General features: G+C 27.2%; 2 protein-coding genes and 1 pseudogene across 2 annotated transcripts; all 3 read right to left on the bottom strand.

Annotated features, from left to right (window-relative positions):
- Window positions 1-649: 649 nt before the first annotated feature.
- LOC132934009 (uncharacterized) lies at window positions 650-2,913 on the bottom strand (annotated as a pseudogene).
- Window positions 2,914-8,825: 5,912 nt separating this feature from the next.
- LOC132952162 (uncharacterized) lies at window positions 8,826-11,135 on the bottom strand. Its single transcript, XM_061024352.1, has 5 exons — window positions 11,108-11,135; window positions 10,094-10,204; window positions 9,634-9,890; window positions 9,059-9,218; window positions 8,826-8,944 (listed from the first exon to the last, which is right to left on the bottom strand). The coding sequence occupies exons 1-5, from the start codon at window positions 11,133-11,135 to the stop codon at window positions 8,826-8,828; spliced, it is 675 nt and encodes a 224-aa protein (XP_060880335.1).
- Window positions 11,136-11,282: 147 nt separating this feature from the next.
- LOC132933535 (uncharacterized) lies at window positions 11,283-12,951 on the bottom strand (the record flags this gene model as incomplete). Its single annotated transcript, XM_060999811.1, has 5 exons — window positions 12,756-12,951; window positions 12,361-12,579; window positions 12,236-12,295; window positions 12,027-12,155; window positions 11,283-11,461 (listed from the first exon to the last, which is right to left on the bottom strand). Coding segments are annotated over exons 1-5 (783 nt in total), but the record flags the coding sequence as incomplete, so codon positions are not given.
- Between the last annotated feature and the right edge of the window lie 5,108 nt (window positions 12,952-18,059).

Genomic DNA, 18,059 nt, shown 5'->3' with positions numbered 1-18,059 from the left:
TTTTTAGTTCTGGAAGTTTTTGTCAACAAATCAACTTTTCCACACAACTGTTGTGATTCTAATAAATACTGATTACAATTATTTCTTACTTCTTTTACATATGATTCTAATGATTCGTATAGTTTTACAACAGTAGGTAAATCTATTGACACATGTTTTAAATTATATTATGTAATTATTTATTATATTTATTATACAAAGGATATAAATTTTATAATGAAAATGTAAGTTTTATTAATCCATTTGTTGTAATTATATCATGAAATTAACCCAAGTATATTTTTTTTTATTATTTTTATAAGAAATAGAGTATAGGCTATCGATTTAAAGTATATACAATTTAATATATAGAAGGATATAAATGTTGTTATTTATAAAAATTAATTGTCGGTTAAAATATAAGGTATGAATTTATGATGGTAAAAATTTAATAAAATATCAATATTTGACGACCAATTTGGATCCTTATACATTTTGAAAGCAACTAAAGATTTAGTAGTCCATATAATAAGAATTGCAGATGACATTTTTGTCATGTGCATTTGACCTTGTATTTGGTCATAATATTCATGGTTGGAATTTAAAACGAAATCATTTTTATTTATATCAAAGTTAATGATGTAATCTTTAGAATTTGAAAGCGCAATTTTTAAGTCTTCATTCCGAAATTTATAAGGACACTTAACTTCAATGCAATAAGAAGAGTTTTCATCGAAAAGCAAACCATCTGGACTGGCTCCCAAAAATTCAGATTCATGTTGTGAGAATCTGGTAGTTTATGAGACTACCAAAAACCACCCACGACCAAAGGGGAACACTTTCGTCGTGACCTATGAGCCGCACCGCGTGATGACCCTAGGGCCAAGTCGGTGGAGCTCATAGGCTTTGTTACACGCAACGGCAAGCTGAATGCCGAGGATTTATTTGGGGGAACATAATTAAGTTAAAGAATAAGATGGGAGTTTTTGGTAATCATGTGGATTTATTTTACATGGTTATGTTAAATAATAATAAGTTTTGACATTAGGTATAATGAAAATTTTGGCATTAAGGTATAATATAATACAGGTTGGCACATAGCAATTATAACAATTTTGACATATTTTGCTCGGCCCGCTGGAGGCGGCACTCCATGTTGTTCATGGTGTGCCCTCACAGGGTTACCGGGAAAATGTTATAAAATAAAGGGGGGAAAGGGTGGTAAAATTATATTACGACGGTTGACTGCGTGGTGGTGACGTTGACTGGATCAGCCGGGCCCGTAGTTAGGACCCTCGTGGTGTACTTAGCCCATCATGCCGGTGATCATGTCGGACGGCGTAACGTGGACACGTGGTTGACGTAGACAAATGTGAATCAAGGGTCAGAACGTCGACCAGGTAGGTGAAGCGTCGTTGAAAAGAATCGTCGACCAGACAGGTGGAGCGTCGTTGAACGGAGAAATCGAATAGAATTGTAGTGTCGTGGGTAAGAGACGTCGAATAGAAAAGTAGAGCGTCATTGGTCAGAGATGTCGAATAGAAAAGTGTAGAGACCCGACGACGGCGATGGTGCCGAGCCGGTGACGGAGCTTTTTGTTGAAGTGGGGCAGGTCAGTGTCGTATCGTAACGGGAATTCTTACAATATTCGGGGATGTTCACAGTTTGTTCTATGCCGGTGCGGTACCGCCGGACTCGATGGAGACGCCGACAGAACCGGCGGCCGTGATCTGCGACGTGCAACACCGATCACTGCGGGTTGTGGGGGCCGGGGGACGGTTGTTACATAATACTGCGGTCATTTCTGCATTAGCGCGTGATAACCATAACAATAGAACAATAAGGTATGCTCGTAAACGATAATATGGGTATGGGTATGTTCATTATTTTTATAATAATTAGGAAAAAAATGCTGTGATGTTACAATGTAACCAAATGCCAGTTTTAGTCACAATAGAATTGTTAGCCTTCTCAAACTCTTCAATTGCAATACTTTCATGTGTTTTCCCCCATTCAATCGATTTAACTTCATCCACAAAATATTTTCCTAAGAGACCTTTAAAAAGTGAATTAGGATATCGATTACTTTTGACTGATTTTATTATTTTATGAAAATTACTCGGAAGTAAGACGAAATTTCCTAGAAAGACACAATTTTACCTTTGCAGATTGTCCTATGGTCTTTAAAGCTATATCTTTAACCTGTTCAAAAGATAACTTACAAATGTCGGACAACATTTGAATACTATTTTTAGAATATCTAAATTCTGAAGAATTAAGAACATTTTCCAATAGAAGAATATCACTTAAATCTTCAACTGGGGGTTCTGGACTTAAAAACCATGAAAATCCAACTGTTTGATTAGTTGCTGTTAATTTATCAAAGCATAAAGCTTTAAAATCAATATTGTGTGTATCAGTAACAGCTTTAAAATTATTTTCATACATATCATCAATAGTCAATACTTCATCATTTTCTTTTACTGATTTTTTTGACCAGCTGCATGATATATCAGTTTACGGATATATTATTATGCCCATGTAAAAGAAGTGAAACCATATGATGGTATTTTGTCAAGCCTGTCGGACATGTACAGCTGGCATGTTCAATATTTTTATCTTTGAAACATGTACAGCTGGCATGTTCAATATTTTTATCTTTGAAAAATATCTGTAAAGATTAAATATTACAATTATTTTAGGAATCATATTATAAATGATACAATCAAAATTACAAAGTTATTTACCATAACATCATACAATTTATTGTTCATACTTGCGTGCACTTGACCACTAAGTATACCTACATCAGGTATGTAATTAAAACTTTTGACATACCCACATTCAAAAGAATTTTCTCCTTTAGAAAATATTTTTGATATCATCAATAAAATTAATGATGCACGAAAGCTTGATGATGCTGTTTGACGTCATATTTTTAACTGGAAAAAATCATTTTCCTACTTTAGTAAATTGATTAATGAAGGATAATATATATTATACTCACTTCAAAAAGGAAATCTGACACTTTATTTGCTCACTGAAGACCGCCGAAACAAAGCTTAGGGCAAGCAAATAGCTCAAAAAGAAAAAAACAACAAATTATTATATATATAAGTATAGTAATAAAACATAACCTAACCTAAATGGAGGGAAAATAGTACATACTTCTATGTAAAAATTGCAATAATAAAAAATATTAATAATACTTAACTGATTTGTGTATAATCCATAGAGTATGTGGTATAATGTGTGTGCCATAGAAATACAAAATACTACACTTTGATTATATTGACGAAAAAAGTATTTAGCTTCATATTTTTGGTCGGTATATATGTATAAACTTGTAAAGAACATGTTTTTAATAGTTAGAACTTTAAGAAAAAAATACAAATGCACTTAAAACCAATTTTTTTCAAACATGTTTTTCGACCCATGTATTTCTAATGGAATGAACCATGATAACAGCTTGTTTTGAACCGTCGGTCTTATTAATAGGCAATGTGACGTCACACTATTTGTGCCTATTGTAGTTTTTACCACCATGGTACCATAAGTCATGTAATAAATAATCATGTAATATCGGTCTGGACTACAACCAAACGTAGGTAAGTATATACCATATAATTATTATACACGTTGACGTTAGATACGCCTATGATTACATACTCGCACTCCGCAGGTTAGTACCTACTCACTACACAAGCACTGGACTACTGTAGAGCCGAGAGCGGAGACCGACCAGCAAACGTGACACTGTAATGTTGTTACTAGCCACATGGAGTCATGGACACCACTGCGAGACGCGAGTGCAGCTGCACTCCGATGCGGTTTATTAACGATGGTTCAGCGGTCAGGAGTTAGTAATAGTTACCATAAGTAGGTAGACAAGTAGTTACTATAAGCGTAGGCGTGCGCAGGATTAAATCGCAGATGTAGCATACAGAATAAAGTGGCCCAGTTTTTTACAGTTGGCCAGATTAATTTTGAAAATTATTAATTGTATTATTACCCATACGGTATTCAGAAAAAAAAGCCCCGATATTAAAACACGGTAAAAAAAGCTCAGTACCAACTAAATACATAACACTGTTTTACTAATGTTTACATTTTATAATTTTAAATGTTTTAACAATATATATATATTTCAATATAATTGTCTAAAACTTTTTTTGATATAGGAATCTATAAGTTATAACTAGGGCTAGGATTTGTATGCAATAAAAAACGGTAAAATATGCATTAAAATTTTTATAAGATAAACACAAAAATATAGTTACAAGAAAAATATTTTTTTGTTAAAATATATCAGTGATTAGCTGTTCGTCTTAAGGGTCACGTAGCCAGTTTTTCAAATTTTTCACAATTCTATAAAATTTGAAAATTAAATTTTATATTTTAGTTGCCACTTCAATTATAAGACTTTTACACTAATCTACTACCTGATACCTATTTAGGGGGGGGGGGGGTTGATAGGGTGTATTATATCGAAAAAAACGACTTAACGGGAATAACGCTCAAGCTTTGTAGAATTGTCGGATTCTGATGACTATTTTTTTATCTGAAAGAAGAAGACTTCTTACAGCCCATATCGATATCTGATTTTGTAATGGGTTTCAAATAATTGTATTAAAAAATTTGTAAAAATAATGCTTTTTATCTTGTATTTTTTTAGACATATTATAAAGTTTGAGAATGAAATATTGAAAAACAGAAATCGATGCGGGCTGTAGAATATTTCTCTCTAGCAATTAAATAAAAAATTATGAAATTTGGTTGATTCTATAAGGTGGTATCATTATTCCCGCAGAATATATTTTTGAAGACAAAATGGCATCGGCATCGGACGCCTTAATATAATATAATTGAGAAAAAAAAAATAATTTAGAAATAAATTTTATAATTCACATTCACTACGAGTGTTACATGCTACGATCATATATTTTTTCAAATTGTTGAAAGTGAATGTCAAATTATTTAATCTTTTATCGCATACCGTAAAAGGGGGTGAATAGGGTCAATTTTAAAGGTTTTTTGAGAATATCTCTTAGAGTTTTAAACATAGGTTCATTATTTTTTTTTTTAATGAAAGGTAAGATGTCTCCCAATATAATTTATTATAAAAAAATACATTCCCATAACCGGATATTTTATATATTTTTTTAAAAATGTGACCCTATTCATACCCACTATGGGGTGAATAGGGTTACATGATTATTTTGCTCTAAAAACCTATTCACACTGTCCCAGAGGTTAATAGGGTCAGAAATATAAATTTTTAAAAATGTTAAGTTATACCTATGAAATGTATTGATCAGTGAAAAATAGTTGAAAGTAGTAAAAATGAAAAAAAAAACACAATTGAAGTTTAAATTAATGAATACAGTTCTTTAATTTTTGAATTAATAATACAATATTTAAGCAATAGGCAGGTAATAATATTTTTTTAACAATAGAAGTAAGCACCTTCATATAAAAAATAAAAATAAACAACACTGGCTTTTTAAAGAATTTTCTTAAACGCGTTATTTATTACGCATAATAATATTTTCTTTTTTATACCTAATACTAATTTAACATTTTATTCAGTCCTTGAATTCAAATCTGTTTTTAATCAAACTTAACAAATTAATAGGTACAATTCTTAAACAATTAATAAGTAGGTAGATATGTAATACCTATAACAATCCAGTCTTTAAATTTACTTTAGATAGGTAATGACATTTTTAAATACTAAATAAAATAAAATAAAATAAAACTTAACATACTAGGTAACTTTTTACTACCTACCTAGGTATTATATACTGTTTAAAATATCACATAGTTTCACAGTAAATTGCATTCGACCCCTGCGCAGACTCTTTGGTGGAGGAACTATCATTACAATATCATCTAGCTTAAATGTGTAGAAGTCAATGATATCTGGAAATATATATATAGGTTCTTTGGTTTCATCGTTGTAGCTACTTGAGAAGTTACTGGATCTGGTAAATGACCCTTCATAAACTTCACCTTTTTGTAATATTTGTATGATTTTAACAAAATATAATTTCTTAGTTTCACCATACTTAACCACGACCCATGTGCCTTCTTTGATATTATTTTTTATAATAATATTAGACATTTGGCCCACATTAATTAAATTTGAGCTTGAGCTTTGTTGATCTTCTTTGGCCTCATTAACTATCATTTCAATGTCCACTGGTGTATCTAGGTTCATGTCATTTATGTCGTTTGCTTCTAGGATCGGGTATATATTCGCGAGGCATTTCTAAAACAGAAAACAACAAAAATAACTTGTTGTTTAGACATATACACTATATAATTGTTTAAACACATATATTGTTATGTTCTACCTATAACTACCTACACATTTGAATCCAAACAAAAAAAAATCCAGCAAAAACAAAAATATATTACGTACGTAGGAAGAAATCTATAGGTACCAATTAATATATACACACTGACCCTATTCACCCCAAAAACAAATTTTTTTTTGTTTTTTTTTTTTAGATTTTTAAAAATAATATAAATATCTATTATATTTGAACGAAATTTTAATTTAAAAATTTTAATTTTTATAAACCTTATTTTTTCGATGAATGTTGTTAGGGGATTTTTTTTCCGGGGCTTTATTTTCCTAGATTCATTATACACAGATAGGCTGTATTCATACAGTGGCTTTGGCTATAATATCATTCGTAATTTTAATTAGGTACCTAATTGTTGTAAACTAGGTATAGTTTGTAAAAACTAAAAAGTAAAAAAAATAATTATTATTATTTGTTTACATGCTTGTAACTAATTAGGTTTATGGTAGTATATTTGTTTAATTCAGGGGCGTCATTTCAACTTTTTGAAAGGTATTCTAACTATAGTTGAGGTAGGCCAAAACAAAGTTCAGTAGATCAGTATAATATATTGTAATATAATAATTATTAAAAAAGATTTTTTCTCGCTATGCTCAAAAATTTGAATCCTTATATCTTCCACGTAATAATCTAATATATTATGTATATACCTAATAATACTGAGTTTGTACTTAAATTATTTTAATTCAAATTCAAATACTTAAAGGCACGCTATTGTACCTAATTATATATTATCTGTATTTTTTAATTTAGGTATTGTACCTAATTATATATTATCTGTATTTTGTAATTTAGGTGGGTCTCCCTAGCACCCCAATGACTGAATTTTTATTTTATTTTATGACCATTAATTGTACTATAATTTTTACCGATTTGTATCATCAATTTCAGAATTTGTACCATAGTATTTCTCCCCGGAAAAATCAATTTTCCGATGGGTGCCAGGGTAACGTTACCTCATTGCTAAAAATGGACTTTTAAAAATTTTTTTTTTACCATTAAGTGTACTACAATTTGTACCGATTAGTATAACCATTTACAGAATTTGTACTCAATTATTTCCCCCAGAAAAATCAATTTTCCACCGGTGCGACAGACTTTATACTAGCATTTCCGTTGCTAAAAAATGGACTATTAAGAATTTTTTATTTACCATTAATTGTATTATAATTTGTACCATCAATTTCAAAATTTGTACCAAAGTATTTCTCCCGGAAAAATCAATTTTCCGCTGTGGTGCTAGGGAAACGTTACACCAGCATCCACATTGCACCAAACCAAAAAAAAAATAATGTTAATTTTTAGTTATTTTGTATTTATAATAGCAATTTAACATTATATAATTTTTCCAGATTTTTCCTGAATGTAAGGGTTTTTATTATTGATGGCTGTAGTCTTTTACAGGCCCAATACACCCCTGTGTCTTATACATGGTATAGTACTGTAGTAGTATAGTAACCCACATAGCAAAATTACATTTTAAAAACATTTTCAAAATATCTTTTAGAAAACGAAAAACATTTTAATATCATTTTCTAATCATCAACCTAGGTTTTAAAAATATTTTTAAAACATTTTTTGTCGCGAAAAAAAAATCATCAAAATGTTTTTTAATCATTTCAAAAATATTTTCTATTATATTTTGAAAACATATGTAATGTATGTATCTAAAATATTTTTTAAAAATATTTGCAATATATTCTTATTAGTCCGTTTAATTCTGGCCATCAAATAAATCAATATGACAATATAATATAATAATATAACTTATATATTATGTTTAAACGTTTAAAGGGACCCATTATAATTTTGATAAATACATAAAAAAAATTATTTCCCAAAAACTGCTATAGTGCATAATATATTATGTATATATATTATATTATACCATGACAAGTATAATAAATTATGTACAAAAGATCAAAAATTAAAATTTCCTACTATATTATAATTACCTAATTACAAACTTGAATAAAAAAAAATACCTATATAGTACCTATATAAAAAGATTTATATTACCATATTTATACTTGCTGTAAGATATACTTTTTTTGTAAATATAAAAAGAAAAACAAATAATAATAGGAAATAGGAAAAGGTAGTTGATATTCACTAATAAATATTAACACATTTGTTATTACTAGTAGGTACCTAATGTAATTTTTATTTTTATTTTTATAGACAATATATTAATAATTATAGGTAACACATTTAAAAGGTATCTATAGAAATATAGCTAGTGTGTGTAATATACTACAATAGTGTAGTATTTGAATTATACATAGTATACATACACGTGTTTATATTATTTTATATGTATATAAGTGTGGTATGTATATAGGGGATAGTGTATAATATTATTGAGTACCTAATGAGTTTAAATTATTGATTTTAAATTATGTAATACTGAATTTTTAAGTTATTTATATATAATTATGAGAATACAGTTGTGAATTAAAAATTTAATTGAATGAACTATTGTTTAGATTTTTTTTTTTCTTCTCTAAATTTCGCGTTTGCCATAAAAAATTTCATCGGCTTCAAAATTTCCATATCCGTACAATTTCTGTGTGCTTGTATACTTCGTACAGTAGCTGAAACGTTCAAAAAATAGACTTAAGATATAGATATGTTATTTTGTTATTTAGAATTATTCTAGCAGGTACTAGGTATTAGGTTTTAAAAAATTTTACGAATTGTATAATTACCAAAAATAATGGAACAAGAATTAAGTATAGAAAATACATTTTTCTTTTTTTGGCCAGCGTATGAAAACTGTGCTAAAAGGTTGTTGTGGAACATTTTCGCCATTATCTGACGAGTCATATCAGACACCGATGGCCGTTCCAGTCTTGCTAAATATGTTTGCTGAAAAACAAATACTTATTATTGTCTATTGTTTAATATTTATTTTGTATTATAGCTATAAAAAGTTATTTTTTTACACTATATTCAGACGATTTTGAGTAAAGATAATGTTAATGAATAATGTTCGATGTATAGGAATTAATTGCTATTTTTTAACAATCAATTTCACAATTATTATTCATTTTATACACTTTATACATAATTAAAAATTAGATATCTACATAGTTGTAGATACTTGAATTTTTTATTGATATTGGCGTAAACATTTTAAGTTTTTTATGCATCGTATATCTAAGTAGTAAGTATGCATTTACTTAAATTAGGTAGATATAGGTTGTATAAGAGTAGTATAACAAACAAAATATTATAGTAAATAACTAATAAGTATAATCCATTCACATTTCATAAGTATTACCAATTTTAGTCGGAAGTCATTATCCTTCAACTTCTCTTCAAGTACAGTTAACTCGTCAATATTGGTTAATGGAAATTGATTAAAATCTTCATCGATTAAATAGTCATTGTTGGTCTGTAGTAATGATGAAGATAAAAGATTATTTGATTTTTTCATAATATCATTTAACATATTTTCAATCCTGTCGAGTTTTTTTGTGTTTTCCCTAATTTCATACTTCATATTTGTCATTCCTCGAAGAATATTGATGACAATTTCTGAAAAATATGTGCATCATTTATATTATTTAAAACGTATAAAGTATAAAGTATTTATAGGTACCTATTTAATATTTAGGAATATGTATAAATATGTAAAATGTATTAGATATAGCCATATAGGTAATTATATAGTTTTTAGGTAGGTATATGGTAAATTATAATTCATAGATATTTTAACAAACTATTTTTTCTATTATTACCTCGATCTTTCAAATTATGAGGCGTTGGTTGAGTTGGTGTATGATCAAAATGTAATCGTTTTTTACCTTTTGATTTTGATGGTGAAACAATACTAATTTCGTTAATTGAATCTTAAAAAAAAAACATACGTTCACAAAAATATAATACAAGGACACAAGGTATACCATAATATAGGTACCTATTTAACGCTGTGATATATAGGTATATATATATATAATCTACAATATTAAATTAACAATAATTAGTGAGAAAGCATAAAATTAGTGCACATTTTTCTCAAAATATAATATGAGAGGAACACATAATATTTTATCTCAGTCTACTCATAAGCAATTTTTCAATTTACCCACCTACTCAATACTTTCTAAGTTTTTAAGTAATATTTTGACAGTATTTCAATATAGTAATGACCTTTAGGTAGTATGTACATTTTAAAATAGTATTTCTTATTACATATTATACTAATATAGGTATAGTACAGTATAGTATAGCTGTATAGTATAACAGTATAAGTATAATATAGGTAACACGTCAAAGTTTTCTTGGTACTCGGTAACTGATACGATTTAAAAAAAAAAAATAGTGGTTCAAAAACTAAATTAAATTGAAAATTTGAAAACAATAGTTTCATATTTTTTTTTTAAACATAACGTTTATTATTTGCTACCGACTATAATAGCTGTATATTTAATTCATAATAACTAGGTAGGTACCTACTCTATTTTTGTAAAAGATTAAAGAGAAATGTGAATATTCTTATTCAAATCATCAATTGTATTACCTAATGTTTGATAAAATTTACTATTATAATTACATTACTATGTATTAATATATTATATAATTATATGTAATATACCTATTATTTATCTATAATAATATATTTATATTATATTATAATTATATAATAACAATACATAACAATATTTATCTATCAAGTCATAGAAATCGATTGTTTTTCACAAATTATTTAAGTTGTGATAATAAAACCGCCAATTCAATTGATAACATCAAACCCACGTGGGCACGTGTCTCATTAGTCATTGTTGTTGTCTGGCGTTCCGTTTAGGTCGTTAAAGGCTAAAGCGTATTTCTATATTATTATATTATACTTCTTATGTTAGTACTTGAGTATTTCTATATTTCTATTCAAATTATAAACATAAATATTTAATACCGTAGATAGGTGTATAAAATATTATAATATTTTACAATAATTTTACCGTTAAGTTCTTTTTGTATTTTGTCGAGTTTGTTGTCGAAATAAGATTCGTTATGATTTATTGTCATGCTTTTGCCATCATCATTATCATCATCATCAGCTATGTTCCACATGCCAGCGGGTGAGTTCATTAATGTCACATTATTTTCTGAATCAAATATTATTAAACAAAATTATATTGTTTAAGACTCATAGTATTTAATGTTAATTTTAGTAGGTTATTAAAAAGTAGGTATAAATATTAAGTAGGTACTAAAATAGTCGATAGGTACTAAGGTACCTACAACAGGGGTGTTATTTCAACTTTTTGAAAGGTATGCTACTAACTAGGAAGGCCAAAATAATTTTCTGCAGACCAATATTATGTATTGTAATTTTTATTACAAACAATTATTTAAATCTTTATATGTTGTCCATGTAATAATCTTATTATATATAGACACAATTGTAAAAACAAATATTGTATTTTTTTTTCTCAAAATATTGAGCCCAGGAATTCTAAATTATATTAATAGTATGTAAATATGTAATGTACAAGTACATAAAATAAATCTTGAAATCCTCAATTATTCATAAAATACTTAATATAAACTAAATATTTTCATATTTATTTTATTTTTACTTCAAATAACGCCCCTGAACTACTAATCTATACTCAGGTCTATAATACTTATATTTGTAAGTTATCAGATTTAAATTTATATTTTTCATACCACTAAAAGTTTGTTTTTGAGATGATTTTTGAATTGCTTCACATAACAAATTTGGTTTGTCATTTATTCGGCAATTTTTTTCCCTCATCCATTCATCATCAAATGACGTATTTGACAATTTTCTTTTGCCTATTTTTAGTACATATTATATTATTGAAGACATAGTTTACTTAAAGTATCTTCTTACATTTTTCACTAGTTTTTCTTACCTTTAAGTTTTTGAGGAGTATATATCATGTCAGTATCCAAATCATCAGTATCTGTAACATCTAATACGAGTATTGTATTGGATAAGTACTTATAAAATAATTAACTAAGTTTATCATTGTATTACCAGCTTTCTCTGTAAACTTGGGAGGATTTGGTACTTTCTGCTGAACGGCCTCTAACGTTTTGTTTTTTTTAGTCTTTTGTGTTGAAGTATTTAAACAATTATCGCTGTTAAATTGTTTTTTGTACCTGTCTTTTCTGGTTTCTTTTCCTTCGTTTGATGATGACAAGTCTGATGTAAATGTTGCTTTAGTAGCTTTCATCTTAGCTTCTTTTAAACTTACTAAAAATTAGGTAGGTATAACTTTAAAATATTTTTCATATAGATATTTGTCAATGATTAGTAATTAATTGTTATATTATAATCAATATTCTATTAATTTAAATTTGTATATTTAAAACACTAAACAAATGTAGGTATAATAAACTGATGTGTTTAACTATAACATTATTACTTACTAATATCTGTTGCCAAAACCCGTACATTATACCAGTTGTACTCATATGTATTGGGATGCATCATTTTTTCAATCCGTTTTTGAGGATTAAAATTTGATTTTGGCCAAGCACACTTAATGCCATCTTTTGATAGCCAATTGGAAGGAACAGCCTCAACAACATTTTCATGTTTAAATACAACGACAGAAAAAGTCATTTTTCAATATATTTCACTAAAATTTAAGTTAGAAATAATTATATTTATGTTTAATCCATATAATTTGTAATCATATTTTATTTAAATTATATTTTATTATTAAATACAGTTTATAAATGTACCTATATAATTATTATTTTTATTTATTAGTTTAATATTCTGAATGTATTATTGGTAGAGCTATGTTTTGGCCATCTTTTTCTATAAGCATTACTTTTTTTTTAATATCTTTTAGAGGAATCCAAATTAGCTCATTTGATAAATTTTTAACTATGTATATATCTAAGATAGTTGAGCTTATTGGTTCTTCATAGAATGGTATTTTAATTAAGTATAACTTTCCAATCAAAACAACTTCATTTGTGTTCATTGTATGTCCTATATTGAGAACTTCCATAATATTATTGTCTTTGGTCAATATAAAGCGATCAGCTGTGGACATTGTCTTAATTTTCATATTTTTGAAATGCACATTTCTATATTGTAGTGATGTCAAATCATCTAATAGAGGTCCATTTGAGTGTTCTTTTTTTAAAGTGATTTCTGTTTTTATATTTTTATGCTGAAAATTATTATGTTCGTTGTGTTCATAATTCCTTTTTATGATTTGTTGAAGTGGTTTATCTGACTTTCTTATCATCTTTTTAAGTGATTTCATGAAGTTTTCAAAAGGGAAGGAACTTATATTATCCAGAGAACCAAAATTGATGTAGTCATCAGCAATATGTAGAAGGCCATGAACGTTATGAGAAATAAAATGTTTTCCATAAATTATTTCAAAATTTTGTACAAAATATTTAAGTAAGTCTCTTGCATAATTTATGTACTTAATTTCCATATTATTACTCAATAGTATAGTCATAGCAATATTTAGTGACATAAAGTGTTTGAAACATTCATCTTTAATACAACCTTTGAAAATAATTTGCCCTGTGTACAATAGAATTTGTCTGAATTCAGTGGCCTTGAATCTTGCTAATTCATTCAAAGATCTTGGCTTACGTGCAAATTCACAAGGTATACTTGATTTCAAAGATATAAGTTGTTCTGATATTTTTTTTGATACTGAACTTTGTATTCTTACATTTAAAGGACCTCTATCAAGCCATAAATGGATTAACTTTTTCACTATACCAAGACAAACAAGATGCATATAGTCCAGTGCAAATGTATCAACAATATCAATATTTGGTAGACCAGATAATATAGAAATTATATTTCCAGTATGATGTTCTTCATATTTTCTGGTGACATAGTCATTATGTGTACGTTTTATTAAACTACTATTAGTAAATGGAAAGCATGTTCGATTTTTCAGGTATTCACCTTCTTCCAAACATCGCGTACATGAATCAAAACCTGCATGACCTTTTATTTTAAGTATAAATGATTTTGCTGGAGAATCTAGAGAAAACCCATCTATAATCACTTTCATAATTAATCCATTTATATTGATACCATTTGTTAATAATAACTTAGCTTCTGACACAAATTGATCTAGATAATCATTAGAATCATCTGGCTTCTGGTAGCCCCAATAAATTCCAATGGGAAACACCGAGTTGCGATTAGGGCGTATGTATCCTAAAATTGGCCATAACTGGCTTGAACTGCTTTTCGCGATTGGTAAACCGTCAATTCCAATAACAATTTTAATAATATCAATATTACTTGTGGAATTTATTTTGAAATGATTTTGAATTGCATTACTCAAGCCAAAATGATAATATTGACCGGGTTTTATCGTAGTTAAATTTTCTGTCTCATTCATTGTTCTTGTTTGTAGTATAGTCCGAGAATCCTTGGGAAGTTTTGATAATACTGGCACTTTTCTTAAAACTTCCAATAAACCATCCAAAGCATTTCGGCAAATATTAAAGTCTGTTACCCATTTGACTAAATTATGTTTAAATTCATCAAGAACATCAGTTGGTTTATTTGTTATGGGCAATATATTTTCAGAAACCTAAAATATATAATGTAAGCCCTTATAAATTTTAATGTTTATAAATAATTATTAAATAATATGCTGCATTTATACTTTGAATAATGTGTGATCAGGAGTTAACTGAGGACTATCACTTAAAAGTTCTTGAGCATAGTTTTCAGGAATAGTTTCTTCTGTATTGTTATTATCTACTTGCATTATATCATCTGGTCTAAATTTTACTACTTTATTAGTATAAGTGTCAAATCCAAGTATAGAGTCTAGCTCTTCCTTAACACGCCTTTGTATTGTTCGTTTACTTGCCATAATTCCTATATTGATTTTCATGTTTAAATTTAAAAATAAAAATGAAAAATATCAGTATTACTATTAATGAAGGCAATGTAGGTACCTCAAAATGAATTTGATAGATTCGTATAATTATTCATGTTAATATTGACACATATTATTCTTCTTTCTCTTACTATATATTACTCTATATTGTTCTCATAATTAATTATGTTATTCATACCTATCACATTATATTTTAATATAAACATATTTATTTAATATGTATTTATTATTTTAAGTTGTCTCTTATTCTTTCTATAAACATATTGCTAATATAAAATTACTTGTTTTATATACATGTATACAGTTCTGTCATATTTTATTTTATGTATTTGGAATTTTTTTTCCATGAATAAAGAATTATTATTATGATTATTAGTTAAAGTTATTATAAAAAAATTATGATCAGCTACTTATAAATTTAAAACTCTAATATTATCTAAATGTTGTAAGTAACTAGGTATGTATAATATATATATTATATAACTTATTGTACACATAGTGAAATGAAAAAAAATTATAAAATATTAGTTGTATAATAAAATAATGCACACCATAAAATATTTTACTATTCTACTTAAATAATTACATTTTATATTTAAGTATCTGCAGACTGCTAATTTTAGTATAGCTGATATTTAAATCTAACATATTGGACAAATATTGGATACATTTTTATTTATTTTTAATCACTAATTACCTAGTAATTTATGCAATCCTTAATAATAAAATTATGAAACACGAAAAATAAAAAATAATAATTATGTCCAGGAGGAAAAAATTAAAAATGGTAAAAATTAATTAGACACTCAAATGGTTAATTAATCAATATAATAAAATAATATATAATAATATTAATCACTATTACTACATTGAATTGAAAATTTGTTGTGATTAGTATTAAATAATAATTTAACATAATATTAATAAGTCGTTTTTGAACTTAATTAATTAAAACATACATAAATAAATTTATATTATGTTATACTTACAGAAATGTTATACGTAGGTCACCAACAATTTGGTAAATTGTTAAAATTGGTTTATTTATATTTACAAACAAAACAACGAACAGGAAAACAATATTTCAGCTTTTGTCTTTAGTTTTAGACCACTAAAGGAAATATATTATGAGAGTGAACAGTGAACTTTTAATAAAGTAGTCGCGGTTTGCGGAATGAACAACTAGGCAAAACCTCGAGCGAAACAGCGCAGATTCTATTCTATCGTGCACACTTAACCGCGGTATTAGCAGGCATATCTTCTGATATGCGATTGGTTCTTGGCGGATGACTGATTCTGCGAAAATCTGCGATTAAGTTTAATAACCAGGCTAAACCTTTGTGCGTCTTTGTCTGAAGCCCGCGATCCGCGGTCGTCCGATAATTCTTATAATAGTACACTATTTTATTTCCACTAAGTGTTTACTGTTTACGTACCTACTTCATAATTATTATACATTTTAATTTTTATAAATTATTTGTAAAATAAGTACTTTAAAATATCAACGAGAGATACAATTATTATTATTATATAGTGCCAAATCCTATGTAAATTATGCTAATAAATAATAATACGAATAGCGTGTTTAATGTTTATAGAAATTATAGCAATAATTGTGTACTAACGATCCTTATTAGTACTTACCAGTGGCGTATTTACAAACTAATTTTGGGGGGGGGGGTGTCATAATAGTGAAATAATTTTATTATTATATTATTGATAATATGTTTAAAATTTGACATCTTCAATTTTGCCTTTGGAGGGGGGGGGGGGTGGAAACCCCCAGCACCCCCCCCCCCCCATAAATACGCCACTGGTACTTACCAGTTCCCAATCCGCTAATAATTATATATAAATACGCATTATAATTTTAACTAATATGCCTATATTATTAGTTAAAGACACACTATAAGGTATATAAAATGTATATAATATATAATATAAAAACAGTAATATTATATCATATAGGTAATATATTTTATTTTTATTGGCACAGCATCAACAAATAAGGTTATTAGCTTGCCAATAATAATATAATATTTTATTATATATTGTAAATTGTAATAGTATGATAATTATTATACTGTCGCTTTTATAATAATATGAAAACTCTTAAGAAAAGATGCCTAGTGCCTACTCTTTGTTTTCTCCCTCCAGCTCACGCGCAACAATATCGATAAAACGTACATATTTATGCAGAATCATTTTTTTAAAAATGTTTTTGAGTAATCATCATGGAGTAAAATCACCTATTAAAAAAATTATAGGGAGTAATAATATATTTTTGAGGTATGAGTGTGTATGTATATGTATGACAATATCGCTTCGCATAAATAATGTCTCAAAAAAAAGTTTTTTTTTTTTTTGTAAGTCGAATTCAAAGTCAAATAATATAAATAAAATACAACCTAGCCGATATATATATATCAAACCCTCAAAAATAATGTATTTTATAATTTTTTATTAGAGAATTACTCAAAAATCATAATAAAAAAAAAAGCGATTTTTATGTGAAAACCCGGTAAACATTTTTAAAATAAATTAGAAATAACTTTTTGATAATATTTTCTTCAGATATATTAATAATATCATTAAAACCTATATTTTGTGATAATCTTAAAATATTTTCTAGAATCATTTTCAATGCATTTTAAAAATAATTTAAAAATGATATTAAATATAATATATTTTTAAGATGTTTTTAAAATATTTTAAAAGAAATATTTTCCTTACGATGATTAAAATATATTTTTAAAATGCCATCATCATACAGAATGCTATGTGGGAAGTAATAATAGTAATCTATTGTTCCGAAAAAAAACATTTA

Source organism: Metopolophium dirhodum, chromosome 1, assembly GCF_019925205.1.
Source record: "Metopolophium dirhodum isolate CAU chromosome 1, ASM1992520v1, whole genome shotgun sequence".
NCBI classification, from domain to species: Eukaryota; Metazoa; Arthropoda; class Insecta; order Hemiptera; family Aphididae; genus Metopolophium; species Metopolophium dirhodum.
The sequence above is the reverse complement of the archived record's forward strand: the minus strand, read 5'-3'. Positions and strand labels throughout refer to the sequence as shown.